The sequence below is a fragment of the Coprinopsis cinerea genome, assembly GCF_000182895.1.
Source record: "Coprinopsis cinerea okayama7#130 chromosome 7 map unlocalized cont3.7, whole genome shotgun sequence".
NCBI lineage: Eukaryota > Fungi > Basidiomycota > Agaricomycetes > Agaricales > Psathyrellaceae > Coprinopsis > Coprinopsis cinerea.
The window spans coordinates 1,489,075-1,510,986 of record NW_003307538.1 but is presented as its reverse complement, the minus strand read 5'-3'; the positions used below and the strand labels follow the sequence as shown (position 1 = coordinate 1,510,986).

The window sequence follows — 21,912 nt, the reverse complement described above, 5'->3', positions numbered from 1 at the left end:
ACTCGTTCAGATCCTTGGGGATTTTCCGATCACACCTCGACCCCAGAAGTGGAGGACGGACGGACGGCTTACGTAGTACGCAAACTGAGCCGCTATAATTAACGCGTCCATTTCCAGCGTGAATACCACGTTGCAGCTTCTGCCGGCCAGTCCTCGAGAACGGTGAACGACACGGTTTGAAGAGATGAGCATCACAACACGTCGACTGCGTTCCAGCCCGTACTTTTTCAGCTGTGATATCTTTAGTCCCGTTTCCCACGTATTCTATTTTAAGGGGCAACTACGACGCGTCGAGCAGCGTGCGTAATAACGGTGACCAACTCGATCCCCAGAAAACATACGGTGCTCAAGTGAAATTAAAATAACGCGTTGTTGATCTATGAACCTCACCAAAACTCATTCCCGCTGCGCGGACAAAAGGAAGGAATGCATGAAGTTGGGACAAGCCGGCGCTGGGATAGCGTCAATTGCCGGATGGAATGTTTGCCTTCGAAAGTTTTGGGGATCGCTGCTTCAGTAGTTTGGGACTATGCCCACGACTTGCGCGAACTCCAACGATCCAGCAACAATCAATCAAACCCTGAGTGTCGAATCCTGGAGGCACCGAGGGAATCACGGAAACATGGTCTTTGGGAAGTACGCAAAATACTTGGGGTGTACATGCTAATCGGCTCCTCATCGAGAAACCATAGTCCTACCACTGTTGGCAGACGTCAGAAAGGGGTATTGGCGGGAACATTGGTGATGAGGGACACACCTAACGGTCTTACGTTCGCCAGTCGCAACTTCAGTCTTCGCTCGATTCAAGATCTTCTGGAATTCAGTCACACGATGCCTCATTCGAGAATGCATGTATGCCTTTGAGCATTTGATGTGGTAGTGGAGGTAGTCGCGGAAGAGTTGGATGTGGGAAATGGAGGCCGCGGCAACGGTAGGATTGCCAAAGTGGCGGGGGAACAAAACGAAGGTCACATAGCCGACATCATCTCCAATGCGCAAGCCGGGGACGTTTCTGATTTCAAGAGGAGGATCCCTGCTCGAGTAAAGTACTTGGGGCGCGTTCTGAATGGAGGGTTGCCGCCTAGCATCCACAAATTCCTAAATCAAATATAAGATAAAGCGGTCTTTCCAGCCATCGCATCAACACACCTGCAGGAAGACCTTCCCAAAGATACGATCGGTCTCTTCTTGGAAGACGGTGGAGAAGATGACAGTTACACGATCGTGCGCGGCTTGGATGTAGATTGCCTCCTCGTCGCGATAATGGATGGTCATCAGTTCGCCTTGTCCACTTCCACTAGATTCGAGTTCCTTCTGGGTCTTGAAGGCGAGTTCAAATGGAGCAGCAAGGGCGTGTCGCTTGAACAATGCGATGGACATGATAAATGCATCGCGAGCCTCTAAAGGCCCATTAGCACACTCCAGACTCCAGAATAGCAGCGGCTCACGAACCTGGCTCTGTTGGTACTTGCTCAAGGTCGATAGCCATGCTCACGTTGTACTCGGGTTCCGCTTGAGGGAGTAGGAGTGATCCATATTCTCTTCCTAGCACATCGAGGGCACCATACTGCACAAGTTCGTCCCAGCACCTGATGCTCATGGAGAGCAGGAGCTGCGTCTTCTTCTCCGGCGTCGATAGGTGGAACCGCACTCCATCATAGTCCACGAACTGCACATCCAAAGAGGTAGGTCTAGTTGTTACCGTCAGGCCCGTGGCGATGGGTAGATAACTATTAGATTACTTGACAAGTTTGTCGTTCAGGGTATTCTGGATAATGACATTATGAGACTGTAACAGTGTTGAGCGTCGGTCCATGTGGTTTGTTTGGAAAGAGGGTGCCGTACCTCTAGCAGGATCATGGTATGAGTTCAAGAAATATACAGAAAGAGGATGGTATTAAGCTCGCGACGTTGGATCGTGGTTGCGCGAAGAGGTGACCGTGACGATGCCGCTGTCCAGCACGATGCCAAGCGCGCTTGATGATCTAATCAGACACAGCCACCTCCTACTATAAAGACCATCCACCGACCTTCTTGTTCGTCTGCCTTCATTTCTTCGACCCGGCAAAGGTGTGTTATTTCAGAGCATCAGAGTTGACTATTATAAGTACAAATTCCAGGACTAGTATGGATATGTCCTATAGGACGGAGCAGACTCTGAATAAAAAGAAGCTCTTGACGGGCGCCTCCGATGTCCCTTCTGGTACATAACTTGCATCTGGTCCAAGGGTTGCTGCATAGCAGGAGGGGCTGCCCCTTCCCGCATTGGCTTGACATATGCGTTCATCTCAGGGACTCCTGATGGGGGGTAGATGACGAATTCCCGGGGAATAAGATTTGTGTCCGCAGCCCGTGCTTTCCTTTGTCGAGCGAAATAGAAGAACCACAGTATAGCCCCGCAAACTAAGAGAAGTCCCCCAATTGCTTCCCCTACGATGGCTCCTATGTTGACCCGAGAAGATGATTCATTGTTGGTCTCCGAGGGGGAAGAGGGCTGTCGACACTGGTCAGTACATCACAAGGCGACTTCGAGCCAGAACTTGAAGGTCCTTTACCGATGGTGAGCCAGAAGATGAAGAGGGTATCTCAGAAGAGGTACCAGTTGGGACAGGTTCGAAATCTGAGATTTCTCCCGGGGGAACAACTGTAAACTGCGGTATTGGGGTGTTAGCCGCCGGAAGACCTAGGAGGGATATGAGACCTCTACTGACATAGACAATATCCTCGAAAGAGCCCCTCTCAGCTCTCGAGACTAAGATTGGCTGGTAGTTCTCACTTCGAAGGATCGAAGACAGCCTATAAGCCCCCGGTGGTAAGCCGGTGTCTAAATCGGCGGTCGATACACCATTGCTTCCTAGCCCCACGGCTGAGAAAAACGCGAAACGTCTAGGTTCGGTTGGCTCGGACTGATTGAATGACGAAACTTGTTCGACGACTATTGCAGCATTGCCCCTGATCCCATCTCTGAGGGTCAGCTGCTGAGGAGCTGCGAGGTAGTTCGTAATCGGATTGACCCTAAATCCTGTTTCCATTCCTTCTATTCGTAGCTGAATAGTGAAGGGCTCCTCTGCAGCCAGCCTAGAACCCATGCGAGGGAAGATGAATTTACTTGATGGCTTTCTCTGACATCAGTTACCGTTGTCGATTGATTGGAGCATTGCACTCACTGCTACGTCTATCCCTGCTATTCTCCCCAGAGGTGCCGGGTTGCACGAAGCTGACTGGCCCTGCTTCCCGTCAGTCAGGCCGAGGTCGCGGCGCGTATCGCAGAAATTAATGAAGTTATTCGAGGATGTCAGTGAGGCCACTTGTCCTGTTACATTCGCATCAGACTCCCGTTCCTATGAGGCGATGAAACTTGAAGCGTTTACTAGCCTGCCTGTGGGGTATCCTGTCCATCGTTTGCAAAAGCTCTCACTATGGCATCGGGATTCAGGGTCAGTGAATCGCTATCTCCGATGGTCTGTCTCCGTCCGAGATTCCGAGTCACTGACTGGACTCTCCTAGTTTGGACAGGTGACCCTTCCGCGTCTCTTCGAGCGAGCGACCTTCTGCTACTGGTGCCATTGCCAATGGAAAACTGTGGATAATTCAGGAAGGAGATTGACTGGAATGACGAATATACATACATAGACAGCGTCCGAAGTTGCGCCGCGTTGCAACACAGGCAGCGTAATAGGCTGGTGGCTAATAGCATGCAATGAAACTGTCGCTCGATAAAGGCCAACCCCGAGGATCGGCGGAATAACGACTCTTGGGGCCTGGTCGTCATCGACGACTTCAGTAAAATAAGAAAACTGTTGAGGGTCTGGCGGTGTCGTTTGATCAAAAGAGTCCAAGCTTTCAATGACCAAATGCATGTGGCCGATAATTACACCTTCCGACGAGAGCTGCTGGGGAGCTGTCATGAAGCTTGCGGAGGGATTGGTAGCGGAACCAAATGCAAAGTTTCGCGAGCGCAAGGCGATCGTGAACTCTTGATTTGGATCGAGAACGGCCAGGGGCAGGGGCTCCGTTATTTTCACAGAGGGCATATCCGCGGCTGCTGGCAACAGCCCGATGGGACAAGGATTACAGACACTATCCCGAGAATTCGGGGAGCCATTGGTGAGGGCGCCGTTATTCCTGGAAGCACAGAAGTTTATGAAATTGTTTCTTGAGGTCAACGAGGGTATTATTCCTGTGGAAAGGTTTGTAAGCTCGACAGGCCCAGTGTCACTGAGCAGTTTACTTACCAACTGCACTAGCATCGGCTGTGCCTCCTTCTGAGAAACCTGCGGCGATAACAGAGGGCAATAGTGTCCTCGATGATTGAGGGTCCGCGTCTTGTCTCGGACTCACGGCGGCCATCGAGAAGCTAGAAAGAGCAGGCTCTACCTGCGATTAAGAGAAAGGGAAACAATAGCAGTATGGGCGGCCATGTTGCTCATTACGAACCCTTAACATTGAATGCGACCAAGGTGATAAGATACCTTAACGACGAACAGGACTTGACAGGAGCGAGAAGTAAGAGCACAATCTTTAGAACAACTATCGGGCGCTGACTCGGAGACCTCTGATTGGCTCGCCATGCAACAAGTGAAGGTCAGTACGGCATCGAGACACCATCGACACCGTGGCCTCAATCATCCCACAGCAGCGCATTCCGCATACCAACCTAAAAGGCACTTGGTTCGCATCAATTCCACGTACTTAACGAAAACTAGCAATGTAACTCGAGTCCCGCTGAAAGTGAGGGCAAGCAGGAATCCCGAGGCCAGGTTAGGACGAAGTCGAAACACAAGTGGCTCCGGCTCGGAATTGGGTGTGCACTTGGGGCAGAAAGCAAGCAGAGAGATAAACAAACCTCGGTAGAGACTAGTACTGTGGTCTCCGTTTTGTTTACATAGGACAAGTTACCTTTTCGCAATCCCGCAAGGGATGAGTGCCCCGAAGCGACGAGGGTCGGACGGCTGACATTGGCGCTCTGATCAAAATGTCAGTTTCTGACCTTCGGGTTCCATTAGGGGTGTTCACGGCGGGGTGTTTCAAGTTCTTTCAACGTTGTTTTGGCCGTTGTTTTGTGAATTTAGAAAATCCCTCCAAAACAGACAGTCCTAAATCACTCACGAAAAAATTGAAGCCATCGTCCGCATTTGAGAAACTCCACAAAAATCCATGTTGTACATAAATATTGCAGCGAGAAACTCGACAAGCAAACGAGTCAGAAAGGATCGGAAGGAGGAAAGGAGAGGTACGAAACCAATGTTGGTGATAACCAGCGATATGTTACATGTCCGAAGAGGGTCCTCTATCGCAGATGGATAGGAAAAGGAAAGGAGTGACAGAGACCTGAAGTGTTGGACAGAAGGAAAAGGATCGAAAAAGAAAAGAACAAAAAGATGCAGACCACAAATCATTAAAGAGGTATGTGAGATAGGAAGATATTGCACGAGGGTTAGCGGAGAGAAAGGATGGGAACAGATCATAACGAGGGCAAAGTGTACTAGACGGTCGTGAACGGGGTGAACAGGTGGACGAAAACGAACTGTAGAAGGAAAGTAATGAGCAGAATGGGGTGATTGCTATCGGATGATTCAAAATTAGGATCCATCGTGTGCCATTCTTGAAGGTCAAAGCCCGTAGCCGTGAACGGGTCGATGACCATCCGGAATATGCTATCGCCGTTGTTGCTGATACACAGCAAGCGGGGTGTCGTCTTCTTCACTGGTTCGCCTTCTCTCATAGGGAGCTACAGCATGAGCGCTGTTGCCTTTCCGCAACGTAGTGTGTCCGTTCAGAGGTGGGCCCCCACTAGGAACAGCATTAGCGGATAACGAACGAGTAGGCGCTCGTCCAGGGGAACCGGTTGGTCCCGAAGGCGACTGTTGTTGAGGGAGGCTGTTCATTTGAGGAGATCGCTGCGGCTGGTGCGGACCCGGTGCTGGACCCGGTGCCATATTTACAGGTGGCATGGCCCCAGGTGGAAGGCCTCCTCGGGCACCGCCGTTGTCGTAATAATAGTGGTCTGGACCTTGTCCCTTCATTTGAGGCTGACCATTCCGAGGCGGAGAATTAGGGTATTGTTGGGGAGGGTATGGCTGGCCTTGCTGAGTCGGGTACTGTGGTGTAGCCTGTGGAGGATAAGGCTGAGGGGGAAATTGTTGTGGTTGCATAGAAGGCGATCCACGAGGGTATGGTTGACTGTTAGGACCGTTCATCATCCCAGGTTGGTTTGGATTGCGAGGGCCATTGTAGCCGTTGCTATACTCCTTTTGCATAACCTGTTGCTGAACGTCGTATTGCGGTCCTTTGACGGGCATCTCAGCACGTCGACCTCCCGCAGATCCGCCAGGGGGTGTTTTGGTTAAAGATCCACGCCTACCCGACTCTTTCTTCTTCATCTCCAACTCCCGTTCCTTCTGCTCCTTCTCCAGACGCTCACGCTCCAATCTCTCCTTTTCAGCCTTCTCCCTCAGTTCTTTCTCTTGTTGCTCCTTCTCCCGCTGCTCCTTCTCGGCCTGGCTGGCGCTGCTATCCGGTGTCGACTGTGGCTGTGGATTTTGGGCCTTGTTAATGACCCCAAGGTACCAGAACATGAGGTTGCTGATTAGAACCTGCTCGTAAAGTGGGCGCCTCGGATTCGCCAACTTGATGTGACTGAGTCGGTAGATTGCCCTCTCCACATGGATCGGATAGCGAGAGTAGTTATTGATTCCTGGAGCCAGCCCCGGTGACGAAGGAGGGACGTAGTTCTTGGATGACTTCGATGCACCAAGCAATGCCTGTGCAGCCTCGCGCCCTGCCGTATTGACGGATGAAGACGAATCCTCTTGCTTTTTCTTGCTACCGAAGAGCGAGCCAAAGAAACTCTCCTTCTCCTTCTCTTTCTCCCCTTTATTTTTCTTCCCGCTTTTGTCGCTCCCCCATTTGCCAAACAGTCCTTTCTTATCCTTTTCCTTCTCTTTCTTAGGCGGTTGCTGTGGGACAGGCGCAGAGATGGAGGCGTTAAGTTGTTGCTGAATGGACGTGATGGGTTGAATGATAGCGGATGGAGGTGCGGGTTGGAAAGGCTGTGGAGAGTAGGTTTGGGGGATCGGGGCTGGAGTCTCTTGAACGACCGGTTCTGGAGAGGGGGTTCTTGACGGCTGGGGCACTGGAGGTTCTTGAAGGGGTTGTATGGGAACAGGTTGCGCAACCTGTGGCTGCTCCGAGTCGAGGATTGGTCCGAGTGCTTCTAGTAGGGACGGTTGGATTTCTGGCTGCGCTAACTGAGGTGCTTCTTCGACAGGAGGAGGTGGTATGGGAGACGGTTCGGCCAGGACATGAGGGGGTAGGGCAGGGACAGGTGGAGGGACTTCTTCCTCATCGTCACGTACATAGGCGTCGAAGATAGACGCTTCTTCGCTGAAAGAGTCTGGTCGATTGTGCGAGCCATCATCTGAGATTGTTTGCCGTCGCGAAGTGCTTGCTTCAGGTTCGCTGCCTTCATTAGACAACTGTTCCACAGAAGTCCGACCTTCTCCAGAGCTACGGCGACCTCGCCTAGAAGACCCAAATCGATGGGCAGCACCTTCCCCAGGTAGACCTGGTTTCCTGATCTTAGTTCGCGCTGCTCTCCGAAGAATCTGCCCTGGAGGAGGGACTATGATAGGGACGTCGGCTTCATCAGCCATTTCAGGCATCACGTCCATTTGTCCGATAGCTAGGAAAGCGTGAACCTCCAGATAACGTAGATTCGTGACACGACAAACCTGTAGGGGACAAGTTCAGACTGAGGCTCCTCCTCAAAACACTCCTGAGCTTCGATGGATCGTCACTCTGTGAGGCCTCCTCTGCCAACTCTTCCAGCTTTTGTAGGTCGCTAATGGTGAGCTGTGGAATGACGTGTTGTGCATAGCTCCTATTTCTCCTTAGAGGCACGATTTTTTCGTCGCCGTCGGATTCATCGCCCTCCTTGGGTTGGTACTGTCTGCTGAGCATCGAACGTTTGCGAGTGAGGCTGGACCGTGACGCCAATGAAGATGCTCGTTCCAGCGAACCGTCGCCGCCATCGGACGGTGGATTGCGGGCATGTTCCTTTAGAAAGGCTCTAAATTCTGCGGGGGCGATTTCGGGGTGTAGACTGGCTGGTACCCAGAACAAATGAAAGGGATCGTCTGCTGGGTTGTTGGGTGTGGTTGCCTCGTTGGTATGGTCCGACTCTGAGGATTCGTTGGAGGATCCGCTTTCCTGCGATGCGCCGTTTGCCTTGGAGTCGGTGACTGGAGGGGATCTGGCCTTGCCTGACCAATAGGTCGTCGTCGGTGATGACGGTGGCGACTGATTGGGCAAGTCGGGATCGATGGTGAGGGCCCCTGGTGTTGTCGACCGTCTACGAATATCGCGAAGAGCCTCGACCTCTCGTTGGATTTCGTATTCTGAGGGTTGGAGTGCGCGGGCAGCCATTGTGGATGTGGTGTCGAGGGAAGCCTGTGCCGAGGGTGGTCAAACGCTGGGAAATACAGCTTGCGCCGGGAATTAACTGATGGACGAATGCGGTCAGGGTGTCGATCGCAACGACGACGAGAGGACGGCCGTTGTTGTCGCAATCGTTGCGGACGACGAGGAAGATGAGAAAGGACGTAGAAATACAATGCCAACCTTGGAAGTAGAGCAAATTTGGCTGGGCTCCGATTGTCCGGCGCTTGAAGCTCGTGGCTCCAGCCTCCAGCGTTGACCCACAAACGACCACTACAATTCACAAAAAGTCCTGAGAGATGTACACAGCACTATATACAACTATCCTATGGCCCACAGCTTCCTCAATATAATAATTATCTGGCCTGAACCAAGCCGCAACAGGAACCTGTTCTTGGCTCATGGAACCATCACCATCATCACCATTGGGTCATGAGGCAATCAGCGGAGTGGGCTGCATATGTGGACCGTTCTTGAAATGGAGTCGCATCCACCGCAGGGCATTATCGACGGCGTTATCGCTGCACAGGAGTCGGGTGCGCCGCGTTGGCAATGGCGTTTTCACGGCGCAGCTCCTGGATTACCGCCTAAGCAAGACATCAATCACCAAGTTCATATAGAACCCATCGGAGAAAGACAAACGGCAAGGGCATCAGGGTTGACCCCATTCTCAATCATCCCAACGCAGGTCGCCAGTGTTTCCTTGTCCAATTGGGTATTCAGTAACTGCGCCAGTTCATACAGAACTGTATCAGAGGTCAATAGTGGGTCTCAACCTGAGCGACTGAGGCACACGTACTGTCCAGGGTTTGCTGCGCGGACGCGTTCCTCTCCGACTCCTTCGTCGACATTGCTGAAGAATGTCTTCGTGGGGCGGCAAAACCACCCGCCAAAGCATGTATAGAAACTTATTCACACGCCCTTTTTTGCTTCCTGCGATTGCATCTAGGGGGACCCGTTGGACCAATCGTCCCATCTCCTTCCCAAAATGCCTCCAAAGCCTGCCAAAAAGTCGTCGACGACAAACAAAAAGGAAAAGATTTTCCACCCATCCTCACGAAAAGCAGGCCAACTCGCCCGAAAAGCTTTGCGAAAGGAAAAGTTGCAAAATCTAGCTTCGAAGAGAACTCAAAAACAAGGATCAACCGGTAGGTTTGTCTTTAAGATAACATCGAGACCCGTCTGACTGTACTTCAAGCCGATTTCTTTGGTTTCTTCTACCATGCTATCCCAGAAGAAGGAGCTTTGACGCTGGAGGAGCTTCATGGGATCATCCGTGATGTGTGGCTAACCAGGCACGATAAGGAACTGGAAGAGGAGCGCGCTGCCAGACGGAAAGGAAGACCCAAGAGTACCCGTGAAGTGCACCTTGAGGATTTGAAGATGAGGGAGACGGAGCTGTACCGGACAGGAATGGGTGCGTGGTTACCTTGCAAGTACCACATCGTCTTCTTTTCTGATGCCTGTACAGAAGTTGTAGACCTAACACATGAACCGACGGTGGAGCTCTTCCGGCAATGGGATCAAAAGGAGGTCGCCTATCTAGACCTGCTTCGCTTCATTCGAATATTCAGCAACGACCCAGCGCGTGTTATCGTCTCCCGACCAGGCAAGCATGCGCTAATCGTATCTTCAACTGCCAAAGATGCTACAGTGACCGCTGTGGATGGTTCGGCTTCCCATTGACAACCTATTTTCGATTTGTGCTAAGTTCCTTCCAGATACTACCATGGCTATAGACGAGGCTCCAGCCACTTAACCATCTGAGTACGCCTTACAACCTTCCTCAATCTCTTTGATTGGCTCACAGCAAACTTTCGTTAACAGGGCATCTACTACACCGCAGGCATAGCGATCCAGGGCAGCCTAGGAGAATGAAATCGCTTTAGCTGAGTTGTTCTTTAACCTTCCTTCGTCTCTCGACGTGATGGCTCCGAGGCGACCTGCCGTAAAAGAGTAGCGCAGCATCGAGCGATGCTCGGAGGGATGGATTCAACTTGGTTCTTCCACATTCTCCTTTCCTTTGTTCTTTGCTTTCTACCACCGCCACTTCTCAAGCTTGCCGTTCCGTTTCGTCGGAGTTGTTTTCTTCCTCGCAAATCTAGGCTTCTCGTACACTGCGCGATCAATCCACCATCGCGTCGACCTGAAGTTGTAGAGCCTCCGCTACATGTGCCACCAGTCACAACCATCGCGATATCTTGGACTGGCGTCACCAATGAAACAATCAATCGAGCACCATACACATTTGTTGGCATCGGAAAAGTATGAGGATTGTCGGACTTTCTGGCTAGTACATCGGGTATGTAAAGCCTTTAGCAAAAGTTCACAGGTCGATATCTCTGGGCACTCCCCTCCTCATTGGGATGCGGAAAGTAGTGTTACGTGCTATCGCCTCGTTTCTTAGCACCTGGGAACGCTCTTCCCATCGGGACAATGCTGAGAATTGGCTGAGAATGCAAATATTCTCTTATTTCCGCTGGGGATCTTCAGCAAAGTCCAGACTCCGGGGCAGATACTAATAGCGGGGCCCTCCCATTCTGGAAGCAGCTGACTACCCGTTAATGTACCCGTCCAGCTCTTAAAGCGCAGGCCGACGACACCCTTTTCTCTCGAATGGTAAATACTAAATGTAATCAGGGAACGAATCCAGGATCTACTCTTGGCGCACTGTACACCGCCTGACCACTGGCAAGGATGGATGGAGAAATCATTTTGCGTCGTTTGGGAGGTGTGGGCAGGTGAGTATCGAGTCCGCAGGATACTTATCCGAATTCGCGGTCTTCATCCATGATGTGGCCGTAGAATCGGCAAATCTTGCTGATCCCCTCTGGGTAACGATCCTAAACTGAAGGTGGTCGCTGGTGGTCGTCGACGCGAAATACGTACGCCAAGCGCAGGCGAACCTCGGGAGTCGGCGGTCTTGCAACGAAAAAGTACAGAAAGGCCCCGATCGGTGCCATGGCCAGTGAGCGCTCTTTGCTACCGCAGGGACTTATAGTGATACATAATTCTCTTGAAGCTTCCTCCTTTGACCTAAGCCATTGAAGTCTATCAGGGCTCGTCCCTGCATCCCTGCAATCCATACAAGAATTTATGGGAAGAAGTTTGCCACTCATCAGCGCCACCGACCTGATTAGTGTTTTTGATTCGTAACATAAGTACAGGCGCTTATACACGTGGCTATGTTTTCATCAAAAGGTGAGCCCCGGACTTTTAAAAAATGTAAACAGAATCCGGAGGCGCCCTTTCCAATCTCAGGATAGCTACCTTCAGTCATGTTCAGGGTGCCTGATCCCAACCTGCCCACCAAGTATAAAACGAATGAGGGAACCATCCGACTGGTGGAATAGACCCCGTTTCCTTCCTTTACTTCCTTCCATTCGCCTCTCCGGTCCGTCACGGAAATACATTGGAACCTTGTGTTACCTTGTGGCCATCCTTCCGAGTCCAGGCCTTCACGAAACCGGCCATCGTCATAAAGTTCCCCACCTCGTCGCGCATCTGAAGTTTTCCTTGTAACAGAAGCCATCCAATGTCGCGCCAGCCCTCGCCTGTCCTGATCGTACGTCCCCTCAACCTCCCCTGCTCAGTAGATCCCAACCACTCTTTCTCTAGGTTGGAGGCGGTCCTTCAGGCCTTGTCCTTGGATTAATCCTCCTTCAAAACCAAGTACCTGTTCGTATCATTGAAAAGCAGCATGAACCGCGACTGGGTCAACGAGGCGCAGGCATCATGGTACGGCTCGGCCAAGTTTCGACATTCAACGCGCCCTGAACACGTTCCTTTAGCCCAGGTCATTAGAGCTTTTCAGCCATCTGAGAATTATCGACGATGTCCTCAAGCAAGCTATCAACATCCCTATGGTCCGAAAATACAAGATGCCAGAAGGCGTCGACGTTCTCCAGGAATTCTCCATGTCGCCACTGATGGATCCAACACCCACGAATCCTTTCGTACGTTGTGAGAGCGGAACTCGGATCGTGATCATGTCCTTACCCCCATCCCTTCACAGCTCAATCCCTTACTCCTCGGACAGGACAAACTCGAAACTATTTTTCATGCAGCGCTTGCGAAATACGGATGTGTCGTGGAAAAGGGAACGGAACTAATATCGTTCACCCAATATCCTGAACGAGTGGAGGTGGAGCTTATAAAACGTGGGCCAAAGGGGGACCGGCTTGAGCCTGAGAAGGCGTCTTATGAGTGGGTGATTGGGACGGACGGTGCTAAGGGCGTGATGAGGAAACAACTGGGGTTACGGTTCTTAGGCGAGACTAGAACGGTGGAGAATTTCGTTGTTGGTGACATATGCGTGGATGGCTTGAGTTCCAAGGTGTGTCATTATTTCTTCCCTTAAAAGTTTCTTCGATGCTGATTCCTTATCACCTATAGCACTGGCACATGTGGGGTGATGCTGCCGATGTCTTGTAAGTTCTTTCGGTCCTTGTGGCTTTTTCCATCCGTCCTCACCGGGTCTTTCAGGGTGAGCCTACGGCCTACCGAAACGCCCGGCCTCTTCAACTTCATTATCGCTGGAAAGTGTATCAACCACTCGGAGATCGCGTCCAGTGACGAAACTGTCCGCCAATGCTTTAGAAGACACGTTGGTAACAGGACAGAACTCAAGTTCGGAAAGATCCCTTGGATGTCCTATTACACGTGAGTTTAACCTTTAGAGCTCGAGGGGGTTGTCTGAATGATGTCTCCAGCCCGAATATCCGTATGGTGGAGTCATTTGGGGTTGGCCGGGTGCTTATTGCAGGGGATGCTGGACATGTTCATAGCCCGACAGGAGGCCAGGTAAGGCTCCATTCTTGACCTCGCGTCATCTGGCCCCTAACTGACATTCCTTCAGGGGATGAACACGGGCATTCAAGACTCGCTCAATTTGGGGTGGAAGTTGGCCCTAGTCGCCAAGGGCTTCGCGAAACCCACGCTGCTGCGGTCCTACACCGAGGAGCGTATCCCTGTAATTGCGGAGATGTTAGATCAGACAACGAAACTTCTTAACAAGACCTTCAAGGAGAAGGACGAGTCACCGTGGACTCAAGGAGGTTCCTTGTTGCAGCTGGGCGTGAACTACAGGTGGAGTCCGATTGTGCTAGACGAGAGGAAAGCGTTCGAGATTCAGAAAGAGGCTGCTGAGGATGCTCTTTTGGAAGACTTTGACTTCTACGAGGAAGAGGAGAAGATGGAACCCTATGGCAATGACTATGACGGTCGACTACGGGCAGGTGACAGAGCACCAGACTCAACAGGCCTCCTTCAAGCCGATCGCTCAAAACTATTCACCCGAAAATCATCCTCACTATTCCAAATATTCAGCGTCTCCCACCATACAGCCCTCATCTTTGCCCACCTCGTCGATCCCAAGCACGTTCTTCAAGAATTGGCCCGGTATCCGAAGGAACTCGTGAAGTCGGTGGTGATCGTCAAGCCTCGCCAATCAATACCGTCTGGATCCCATTACGCCGACTACGTCCTCGAGGACCATGACGGTCACGCTCATGACGCATACATCACCGAAGTATGCGGCCTAATAATGGTTCGCCCAGATGGAATCGTCGGTGGTATCCTCCAAAACCACCATTCACTACACCGATACTTCAAGGGGCTGTTGGCTTCACCGTGATATCATGTATGATCGCACCCCCCCTCATTACTCGACTCATTTAATGGCACCGTTCATTTCTGCTCGAGTTCCTACGTGGATCGACGGACCTAAAGTACACCCCGGAGATTTGTTTAACGCCAAGAACTGCTACTAATCTGACGAGTTCATAATCACGGTCAGCCGCTCCATCGCGAAGACGGGACGGCACCAGTGAGCTTCTTTTGATCGCTCATGATCATGGGCTGATTCAGAACGACGCAATAGACCAACCTCAGGACTCCCCTGAGGTGTAAATCCCAAACACAGTACGCCTTGTGGCCCGTCAGAGGCCCATACATGCTATATATACTCCAGGTGCCGTCACGGTTCGACCTGCCACGTACCTCAATGGATAACATTCCCCGTGTACTGATTGTATGGTTTCTCCTCGTTCGCCTTTCTTCGAGCTCATTTCAAATTGTGATGCGTCCAGATAGGGTCAGGACCCTCAGGCCTAGTCCTCGCCCTCGCATTGGCAAAGAACGGGATACAGACGAGGATCATTGAGAAGAGACAAGAACCCGCTCCTGGCCAGAGAGGAGCTGGAATTATGGTGGATGCTTCCCCTATCGTAGTACATCTTTTACTGAATTTATTGCAGCCCCGCACACTGGAATTGTTTGGACAACTAGGCATTGTCGATCAGGTCCTTGGCGAAGCAGTACCGGTTCCCCGGATCCGAAGGTACAGGCTCTCAGATGTCACTGAAGTAGTGCAAGAGATCGAAATGTCCCCTTCAACAAAGCCCTCCTCAACGACACCGTTTGTAGGTGGAACTCTTTCATTAAGTGATTCCCTGACGTCAACCTTCGGTTCCTAGCCCAACCTATTAATGCTCGGCCAGGACCGTCTCGAGAAAATTCTGATATCAGCTTTGCGAGAACACGGCGGAAATGTGGAATATGGAATCGAGATGAAAACTCTCACCGGTAGCAAAGAATGTGTCAACGTCAAACTGATACACCACGGTCCAAATAATTCCATCGAGGAAGAAAGCCAGTACGATTGGGTCATTGGCGCCGATGGGGAGAAAAGCGAGGTCAGGAAACGAGCAGGCCTGACCTTTGACGGCGAGTCTAGAGCCGACAGCCTGTTGGTAGGTGACACTTCTGTGGAAGGATTGGGCCCAGAGGTGAGTCTGAGTTCTGGAAACTGTCGCCCACACTAGTTACTAAGGATCGTTTTTTCTAGTACGTATGGTACATGTGGGGTGACCCTTCGGAAACCTTATAGGTGCCCTGATGGCAACTCTTCCCAGTTCACTAGTTAATTTCTTCTGTAGCTTAAGTCTTCGGCCCACAGAGAAAGCTGGTCTGTTTAGTTTTATTACTGGAGGAAACCAGGTGAATTTGTCAGAGGTCGGCAGCCTCCAGCCAGGAAACTCTCCGAGAATGCCTTGCGGAAAGATTGCGCCACTGGCCGGGAATTTCTTTTCTCGATATACCATGGATGTCCTTGTACCGGTGCGAGGTCTGTTTCAGAGTCTATAGGGACCTGGACTGACCTCGTTTTGCAGGCCAAACATCCGAATGGCGAATTCTTTCAGGTCTGGTCGCGTCTTCCTCGTCGGGGATGCTGGTCACGCGCATCCTCCAGCCGGTGCCCAGGGCATGAATACGAGCGTTTAAGACTCGCTCAGTCTTGCCTGGAAGCTGAATCTGGTGGTCAAAGGCCTTGCATCCTCGGAGCTTCTAGAGTCGTACACCGAAGAGCGCATCCCTGTCGTCGCAGAGATGTTGAACCTATCCACCGAATACCTGGACAAAGCCCTCAATCAATGTCCCGGAGAAGGAGGGGAATGGAGTCGAGACGGTGCACTTCATCAACTCGGAATCAACTATCGCTGGAGCTCGATCGTTCTAAGCGACAGCGGATGCAAGAAGACCCCACCCATCGACTCGTATGGGAGGGTGGCAACAGATGTGCTCCAGCCAGGTGACAGAGCACCCGACTCGTCTGGAATATGCCTTGTTGAAACCCGAGCAACCATTCCTTTGGTCATATCGCGACTCTCTGATGTGTACAAGACAACCCATCATACAGTCGTGATTTTCACTGGGGTCGTTGACGCTAAGACAGTGCTAATGGAGCTGAGTCGCTATTCCGGGGTCCTCATACAAATTGTTGCAGTCGTTCCGTCGGAAGGATATACGTCTGGGAGTCTTCCCAGCACTGTGGACTTTGTATTTACGGACACTGATGGGCGTGTCAGTCAAACCTACACGGAGGAGGAAAGTGGACTGATTATTGTACGGCCAGATGGAATGATAGGCGCCATGCTCCGATCCTCTTCCTCTGTACACGATTATTTCTCGGGCATATTTCTCCTTTCCGATTAGCTATCCCCTTAACTCCTACCGGCTGCTCATACTTATGCGGCAGTGTCGTTGCAATGTGTAGTACTTCTAGGGATGTCCCAAGTTCCTTATCCGTCGAGCCGGAAGCGGGCTACCCGGCTTTGATGCCATTTTGATCAGGCTGAAAGGATGCCACGGAGGTATTTTTCCCGCTTGAAATGCTGCGCATGGGCGCATGTATCGACGTCAGCAAACCGCCATTCGTCTCTGAACCCACCGATGCCATCAAGCAAATCTACATTCAGTCACCCAGGACCCTGTTCCAGACGAGAGACTGACCCGTAAGTGAATACCGCCGGAAAAATGGAGCTCATTCGAGTGACTAACGACGCTGGCCTTCTAGAAGGGTGTGTTCCATGATGCAGTACCTCAACAAAAGCAGCCATCCTTTATAAAAGCCAGTGAGCAGAGGACAGTGACTCAAATCAACTCAATCAACCGCACCCTCAAGTCGATCGAAGCCAATCATCTCGCGCGAATCGCGGCCTGTCCTCCTGTTCTAATTGTGCGGATTCTCGACACTGTCCACGTACTTCTATGTTGATCTTTCGGTGCAGGTTGGTTCAGGGCCCTCTGGGCTTGTTCTTGCGCTCACGCTGGCCAAGAACGGTATCCCTGTCCGTATTATCGAGAATCAGAAACAACCACCTGTCGGGCAACGAAGAGCTGGTATACAGGTCCTGATGCAGTTTCCCTTTGACATCCGACTGTGAGCCTGATATTTTGGCAAGCCCCGCTCCCTGGAGCTCTTCGACCGGTTCGGACTGATACACAAAATCATAGACGAGGCTGCGCCGATGATTGCTATGCGCAAATACAAGCTCAATAGTACCGAATTCCTGCACAATGCAATTGCGGTCCCGTACCGAGAGGTCACTCTCACCATTCCTATGTAAGCTTGATTCAATAAAATCGGATGTAAGAATTTCCAAGTGACGACTTCACGCTCAGCACAATCCTATTATTCTCGGTCAAGACAACCTAGAAGCAATCCTGAGGGCCGCTCTGGAGGATCATGGTATTCGAGTAGAATATGGGACTGAGTTCAAATCACTGCACCAAGCCGCTGATAGCATGGTCAACGTCAAGTTGGCGAGGCATGTCGAGGGACGAGGGACGGAAGAAGTGGACTTACAGTTTGGGTGGATCATTCAATGGGTGCTGATGGGCCGAAGAGCCAGGTCAGAAAGCAGCTGGGTCTAACTTTCGAGGGGGAAACTAGGGCTGATAATATGCTCATAGGAGACATTGTCATGCGTTAACACCCCCCCACTTAATTGGATTATTGACTCGAAGAATCTTATAGGTATGGCATATTATGTGGGGATGCCTCCGATCAACTTCATGATTGGTGGAAGGACAGTCGACCTACCCACTAGTATTGGCGCGAGCCACGACTCTCTTCGCGAGTTTCTCATGAAAAGCCTGGCCAGCTGGCACGGTCTAGAGTTCTGGGAAGTGAAATGGATGTCTCCCTACAGGTGGGCATCTTCAGACTTCCAACGGGTATTTCATTGAATATGGTTCTCCCGACACCAGACCCAATATCCGAATGGCCAACTCATTTGGTTCCGGGCGGGTTTTCGTTTCCGGGGATGCTGGTCATGCCCATCTCCCTACCGGAGCGCAAGGCATGAATTCCGGTGTACAAGATTCGTTGAATCTTGGCTGGAAACTAGCCCTTGTAGTCAAAGACCTTGCTCCCCACAGCCTTCTAGGGACCTACACCGAAGAACGCCTTCCCGTTATTTCAGAGATGCTCAACATCTCGACGAACCTGCTGGACAAGGCCTTTAGAGGTCGCTCGGAATACATCAGAGACGAAAACATCCTCCAGCTAGGAATCAACTATCGCTGGAGTTCCATAGTTCTGGACGAACGGAAGTTGGACTACCTGAAGGAGACAGAGCACCGGACGCCTCTGGCGTGACCCTTGTCAGGCCCAAGGCAACAGAGGCGTCCAGGGGCTTATCTCGTGTTTTCGAGGTGCTCTCTACCCATGCCACTTCCCACACAGTCCTGCTTCTCAAAGGCTTTATCGACCCCGTGGGTGCGCTGAAAGAGCTCCAGCGCTATCCGAAGGACTTGGTCACTTCCGTGCTCGTGGCACGGTCTGAGAGACCGCTGCCTGGGAACGTCGACGAGGCGGGTTTCGTATTGGAGGATCGTGAGGGACATGTGTACGAAAATTATGTCCAAGAGGGACACGGACTGATTGTAGTGCGACCAGATGCGGCAGTAGGGGCCGTCCTCAAAGTTCCCGTATCCGTGCACTCCAGAATCTTTGGCACGAGGTTCGACCCCTAAGACCTCGCTTATCCTTCCTTACCCACCATTCAGATAGAAGAATGAGCTGTACCTAAATTCTCCCCGTTCCTATACAAGTCTTTCACCTCCTTGTTCCCGAGCCAGAGTTTCAGACTCAGCCCGATCCGCCTCGAGAGGTGTGGGAGAGAGAGTACTCAGGCGAATCATTCAGCATCGTGCATCAAGGCGAGCAAATAGATTGAGAAAGACCAGCCTCGTGTTTGATACGAAGGGCTAAAACGAACCCTGGGGCAAGCGAGAACGATGGCCCCTGGTCTCATACACGGGTTTGCATTGGCTTCAACAGCATTTCTTGCCTCACTTCTCGTATCTCTCTAGTCGTCCCCAAATTCTGCCCTGTCCACTGCTCCCGGCATTGCTATCTCCTGAAGTCGTCATGGATAACTCAATTGTATTTGACGATGACGAGTACGACCTCGTCTCAAACCATTCCCTCGAATCAAGCGTCGCAGACCTCTCCGGGACACGCGTCCAAGGCAAAGACATCAAAGAGCCAGAGCCTACGCCCACTGCTCGCGAGCGGTTCGAGACTATAAACTGGACACCAGAGGAGATCCAGACGTACGTGCGGAAAGCACTCAGCCTCTCGTCTGCGCAGGAAGTGGGCGTCAACCACAAGACCGTCCGAGTCTATGTCGACGGCCCGTTTGATATGTTTAATGTCGGGTAAGTGCCTTTCATCATTCACGGAACGGTTTTGGATAGGCGCTAATGAATATCTGGGACACGGACAACGGGAATGTTACAACCCCTATTTAGCCACGTTCTGCAACTTCGACAAGCCAAACTCGCCTTTCCCCTGGTCCACCTCACAGTGGGCGTCTTCTCAGACCAAGTTTTGAACGAGCGAGGGTACCCTCCAGTCTGGTCTGAAGTAGAACGGGTGGAGATGGTGCGACACTGTCGCTGGGTCGACGAAGTTATCACCAACGTTCCATGGGAATTGACCGACGAGTTTCTCTTGCAACGCAGGTTAGACTACCTGGCGTTGGATGAAGGAACCTCAGTTGACCCCAACTGCGATAAAGCTCGTGTGCGAGCATACGATATCATCAAGAAACTTGGTGCGTCCCACCCTTCTCATCCGTCCAACCAGAAAATTAACTGTGTGGAGAACAGGCAAAGTCATCCCAACACGCCGAACACGAGGGTTCCCAATCGTCAGGCTTCCATTGACAAGCCCCTCAACGCCTGTAATGCCCACCCAGTCCATGCCCCAGTTGCAATTAACTACCGCGGATGACGGAGAAAGGCTGCCTGAACCCGAGCCATCGAATGTAGCGGTGTCCAGTGAATTGTGACTCCATACCAGCTATTGTACACCTTAATACTAGTTCTTGATACAGTCATAAATAATACTTGAGTGAAGGCCCACGAAAGCTGTCTATTGAGCAGGGATAGCACGCGCTGCGTCTGCATTTTTCCGGTGAACACCCATATGTCGGTTCAGTTGGTCTGGGCGAGCAAACGACTTTCCACACCCGGGTTCGGTGCAACTATAAGGACGTGCACCGGTATGCACGCGAAGCTTTGGGATGAGATATTGGGTTAGTTCCAATTTAGCAGCGTGATGAAAGACAACTGACATGTTTTGAAAGATTAGATGATTCACTGAAAGCCTTGTCGCAGTATTTGCACTTGAAAGGCTTTAGCCCGTTATGAATTCGTTTGTGAATCGTGAGCGCGCCCATGATCGCGAAGGCCTTTCCACATCCAGGGAAATCGCAGGCGTAGGGACCTAAGCAAGGATTTAGCCACGAAAGAAAGACATCTGTAATGAACACTAACGTTCTCGAGTATGGCGCCGCATATGCTGCTGCAAGGTCGCCGCTTCTGAAAAGTTTTGATGACATATCTGACACTGGAAAGGTCGATGTCCCGTATGCGACTGCCGATGCATTCAGTGAACAGGCGAGCAACAAGGCAAGAGACAACGCACCTGTAAATGTCGACATATTTTTTGTTTGCTACTGAACCCTTGTTCGCCGTTGCGGTTGCAGCCTTCCCAAAAGCACTCGTAATGCGCTTTCCCGCTGCCGACGTGAGCAACGTTTAGATGTGACGTCAATTCGTCGCAAGAGGTGAAGACCGCGTTGCAACCTTTCCAACCACAGCGATGAATTTCGGAGTCCGATGAGCTACTGGGGGACGGGTGCTTGCTAATGGGTCTATTGAAGACGGGTTCTTCAGGGGCCGGAGGTGCAGGTTGTTGATACTGCTCCTGAACAGGCTGTGTAGCGGGCTGTGAAAGTGGAGGCGAGAGCGCCTGCTGAGAGGGCGCCTGTTCCTGCTGCACTTGCTTCTTGTTTCGGAGAGCCGCCAGGTGCGCGAGATTCAATCCAAGGTGATCCCGAAGCAAATGGGTTTCGAGTGCGGAGAACGGGTTATTTCCTAGCTCTGGAGCGCTCGATGGTCCCGAAATGTTTTGCGGCGTCACACTGGTGCTGCAGCTGTCCCAGAGGCACGATAACGACATGTCAAAGTCTGTAGATGTCGCGGTATTGGTGCCCACATGGGTCTGCGATGATGTTGCTACGTGTGTTTGTTGCTGGGGAGCTGGGATTTCAGATGGTCGAAGATGGACGAGGTTGACGTGCCCAACAAGGTCGGAGAGGGTTGCAAACGCGGCATCGCAGTTGTTCCACATGCATTTTTCGGGGAGAGGAGAGGGGTTAAGGTAGGGGGAGGGCAGAGGCTGGAACTGATGCTGTTGTTGGGGCTCTTGGACAAAGGAGGCGAGAGGATTGAACTGTGGAGTGGGCGGTACGCTCTGAGCGATGTTACTGGCAGGGGAAGGGGGTATGGATTCCTGGGGAGGGGGGCAGTCGGTGCACCAGTTCCAGGCAGAATTGTCCCAGCTCTGTTGTTGAGGATTTGGGTTTATTCCCCGGTTGGCCTTCGGGTCGGGTAAATATTCGTGGTAGTCGTTGCAACATTGAAGCTGAGGGGGATAGACATCCATTAGCCCAAGATCAAGCTGGTCCAAAGGCAACCTACAAAAGCATCGAAGCCCGTGCAATCTACGCAATTTGTGGCGCTGTCGCACACGAGATCACAGTGACCAGAATTTTCATGACCGTGACTGTCCCTACAGGCAATGACCACGCAGCGGTCGGTGCACTGTTCTGTGAG

The 21,912-nt window shown here is 51.6% G+C and overlaps 10 protein-coding genes across 10 annotated transcripts; 5 read left to right on the top strand and 5 right to left on the bottom strand.

Annotated features, from left to right (window-relative positions):
- Positions 1-631: 631 nt before the first annotated feature.
- On the bottom strand, positions 632-1,860 carry CC1G_00946 (arp2/3 complex 34 kDa subunit; the record flags this gene model as incomplete). Its single annotated transcript, XM_001831347.2, has 6 exons — positions 632-700; positions 758-1,098; positions 1,150-1,400; positions 1,453-1,691; positions 1,743-1,789; positions 1,846-1,860. 6 exons carry the CDS (start codon positions 1,858-1,860, stop codon positions 676-678), a joined length of 918 nt encoding a protein of 305 aa, XP_001831399.2. The 3' UTR covers positions 632-675.
- Positions 1,861-3,370: 1,510 nt separating this feature from the next.
- CC1G_00945 (hypothetical protein) lies at positions 3,371-5,126 on the bottom strand (the record flags this gene model as incomplete). Its single annotated transcript, XM_001831346.2, has 7 exons — positions 3,371-3,417; positions 3,559-3,580; positions 3,630-4,180; positions 4,236-4,357; positions 4,635-4,657; positions 4,900-4,966; positions 5,110-5,126. The coding sequence occupies 7 exons, from the start codon at positions 5,124-5,126 to the stop codon at positions 3,371-3,373; spliced, it is 849 nt and encodes a 282-aa protein (XP_001831398.2).
- Positions 5,127-5,657: 531 nt separating this feature from the next.
- On the bottom strand, positions 5,658-8,427 carry CC1G_00944 (hypothetical protein; the record flags this gene model as incomplete). The annotated part of the gene is made up of 2 exons (XM_001831345.2): positions 5,658-7,684; positions 7,734-8,427. The coding sequence occupies 2 exons, from the start codon at positions 8,425-8,427 to the stop codon at positions 5,658-5,660; spliced, it is 2,721 nt and encodes a 906-aa protein (XP_001831397.2).
- A 527-nt stretch (positions 8,428-8,954) lies between these two features.
- Positions 8,955-9,290, bottom strand: CC1G_00943 (hypothetical protein; the record flags this gene model as incomplete). Its single annotated transcript, XM_001831344.1, has 3 exons — positions 8,955-9,026; positions 9,082-9,185; positions 9,239-9,290. 3 exons carry the CDS (start codon positions 9,288-9,290, stop codon positions 8,955-8,957), a joined length of 228 nt encoding a protein of 75 aa, XP_001831396.1.
- A 123-nt stretch (positions 9,291-9,413) lies between these two features.
- CC1G_00942 (hypothetical protein) lies at positions 9,414-10,506 on the top strand. The gene is made up of 5 exons (XM_001831343.2): positions 9,414-9,587; positions 9,638-9,856; positions 9,911-10,108; positions 10,161-10,206; positions 10,267-10,506. Exons 1-4 carry the CDS (start codon positions 9,428-9,430, stop codon positions 10,196-10,198), a joined length of 615 nt encoding a protein of 204 aa, XP_001831395.2. The 5' UTR covers positions 9,414-9,427; the 3' UTR covers positions 10,199-10,206; positions 10,267-10,506.
- Positions 10,507-12,139: 1,633 nt separating this feature from the next.
- On the top strand, positions 12,140-14,074 carry CC1G_00941 (pentachlorophenol 4-monooxygenase; the record flags this gene model as incomplete). The annotated part of the gene is made up of 7 exons (XM_001831342.2): positions 12,140-12,177; positions 12,236-12,395; positions 12,455-12,775; positions 12,835-12,869; positions 12,925-13,101; positions 13,152-13,242; positions 13,298-14,074. The coding sequence occupies 7 exons, from the start codon at positions 12,140-12,142 to the stop codon at positions 14,072-14,074; spliced, it is 1,599 nt and encodes a 532-aa protein (XP_001831394.2).
- A 369-nt stretch (positions 14,075-14,443) lies between these two features.
- Positions 14,444-16,434, top strand: CC1G_00940 (monooxygenase; the record flags this gene model as incomplete). The annotated part of the gene is made up of 7 exons (XM_001831341.2): positions 14,444-14,470; positions 14,529-14,669; positions 14,697-14,861; positions 14,916-15,227; positions 15,287-15,294; positions 15,378-15,565; positions 15,725-16,434. 7 exons carry the CDS (start codon positions 14,444-14,446, stop codon positions 16,432-16,434), a joined length of 1,551 nt encoding a protein of 516 aa, XP_001831393.2.
- A 185-nt stretch (positions 16,435-16,619) lies between these two features.
- On the top strand, positions 16,620-18,382 carry CC1G_00939 (OxyL protein; the record flags this gene model as incomplete). The annotated part of the gene is made up of 8 exons (XM_001831340.2): positions 16,620-16,637; positions 16,796-16,853; positions 17,020-17,121; positions 17,236-17,344; positions 17,526-17,633; positions 17,675-17,709; positions 17,759-17,933; positions 17,992-18,382. 8 exons carry the CDS (start codon positions 16,620-16,622, stop codon positions 18,380-18,382), a joined length of 996 nt encoding a protein of 331 aa, XP_001831392.2.
- A 563-nt stretch (positions 18,383-18,945) lies between these two features.
- CC1G_00938 (choline-phosphate cytidylyltransferase) lies at positions 18,946-20,119 on the top strand. Its single transcript, XM_001831339.2, has 3 exons — positions 18,946-19,446; positions 19,540-19,844; positions 19,900-20,119. The coding sequence occupies exons 1-3, from the start codon at positions 19,157-19,159 to the stop codon at positions 20,079-20,081; spliced, it is 777 nt and encodes a 258-aa protein (XP_001831391.2). The 5' UTR covers positions 18,946-19,156; the 3' UTR covers positions 20,082-20,119.
- Positions 20,120-20,164: 45 nt separating this feature from the next.
- CC1G_00937 (zinc finger protein 169) lies at positions 20,165-21,742 on the bottom strand (the record flags this gene model as incomplete). Its single annotated transcript, XM_001831338.1, has 4 exons — positions 20,165-20,308; positions 20,367-20,518; positions 20,569-20,668; positions 20,720-21,742. 4 exons carry the CDS (start codon positions 21,740-21,742, stop codon positions 20,165-20,167), a joined length of 1,419 nt encoding a protein of 472 aa, XP_001831390.1.
- Positions 21,743-21,912: the final 170 nt, after the last annotated feature.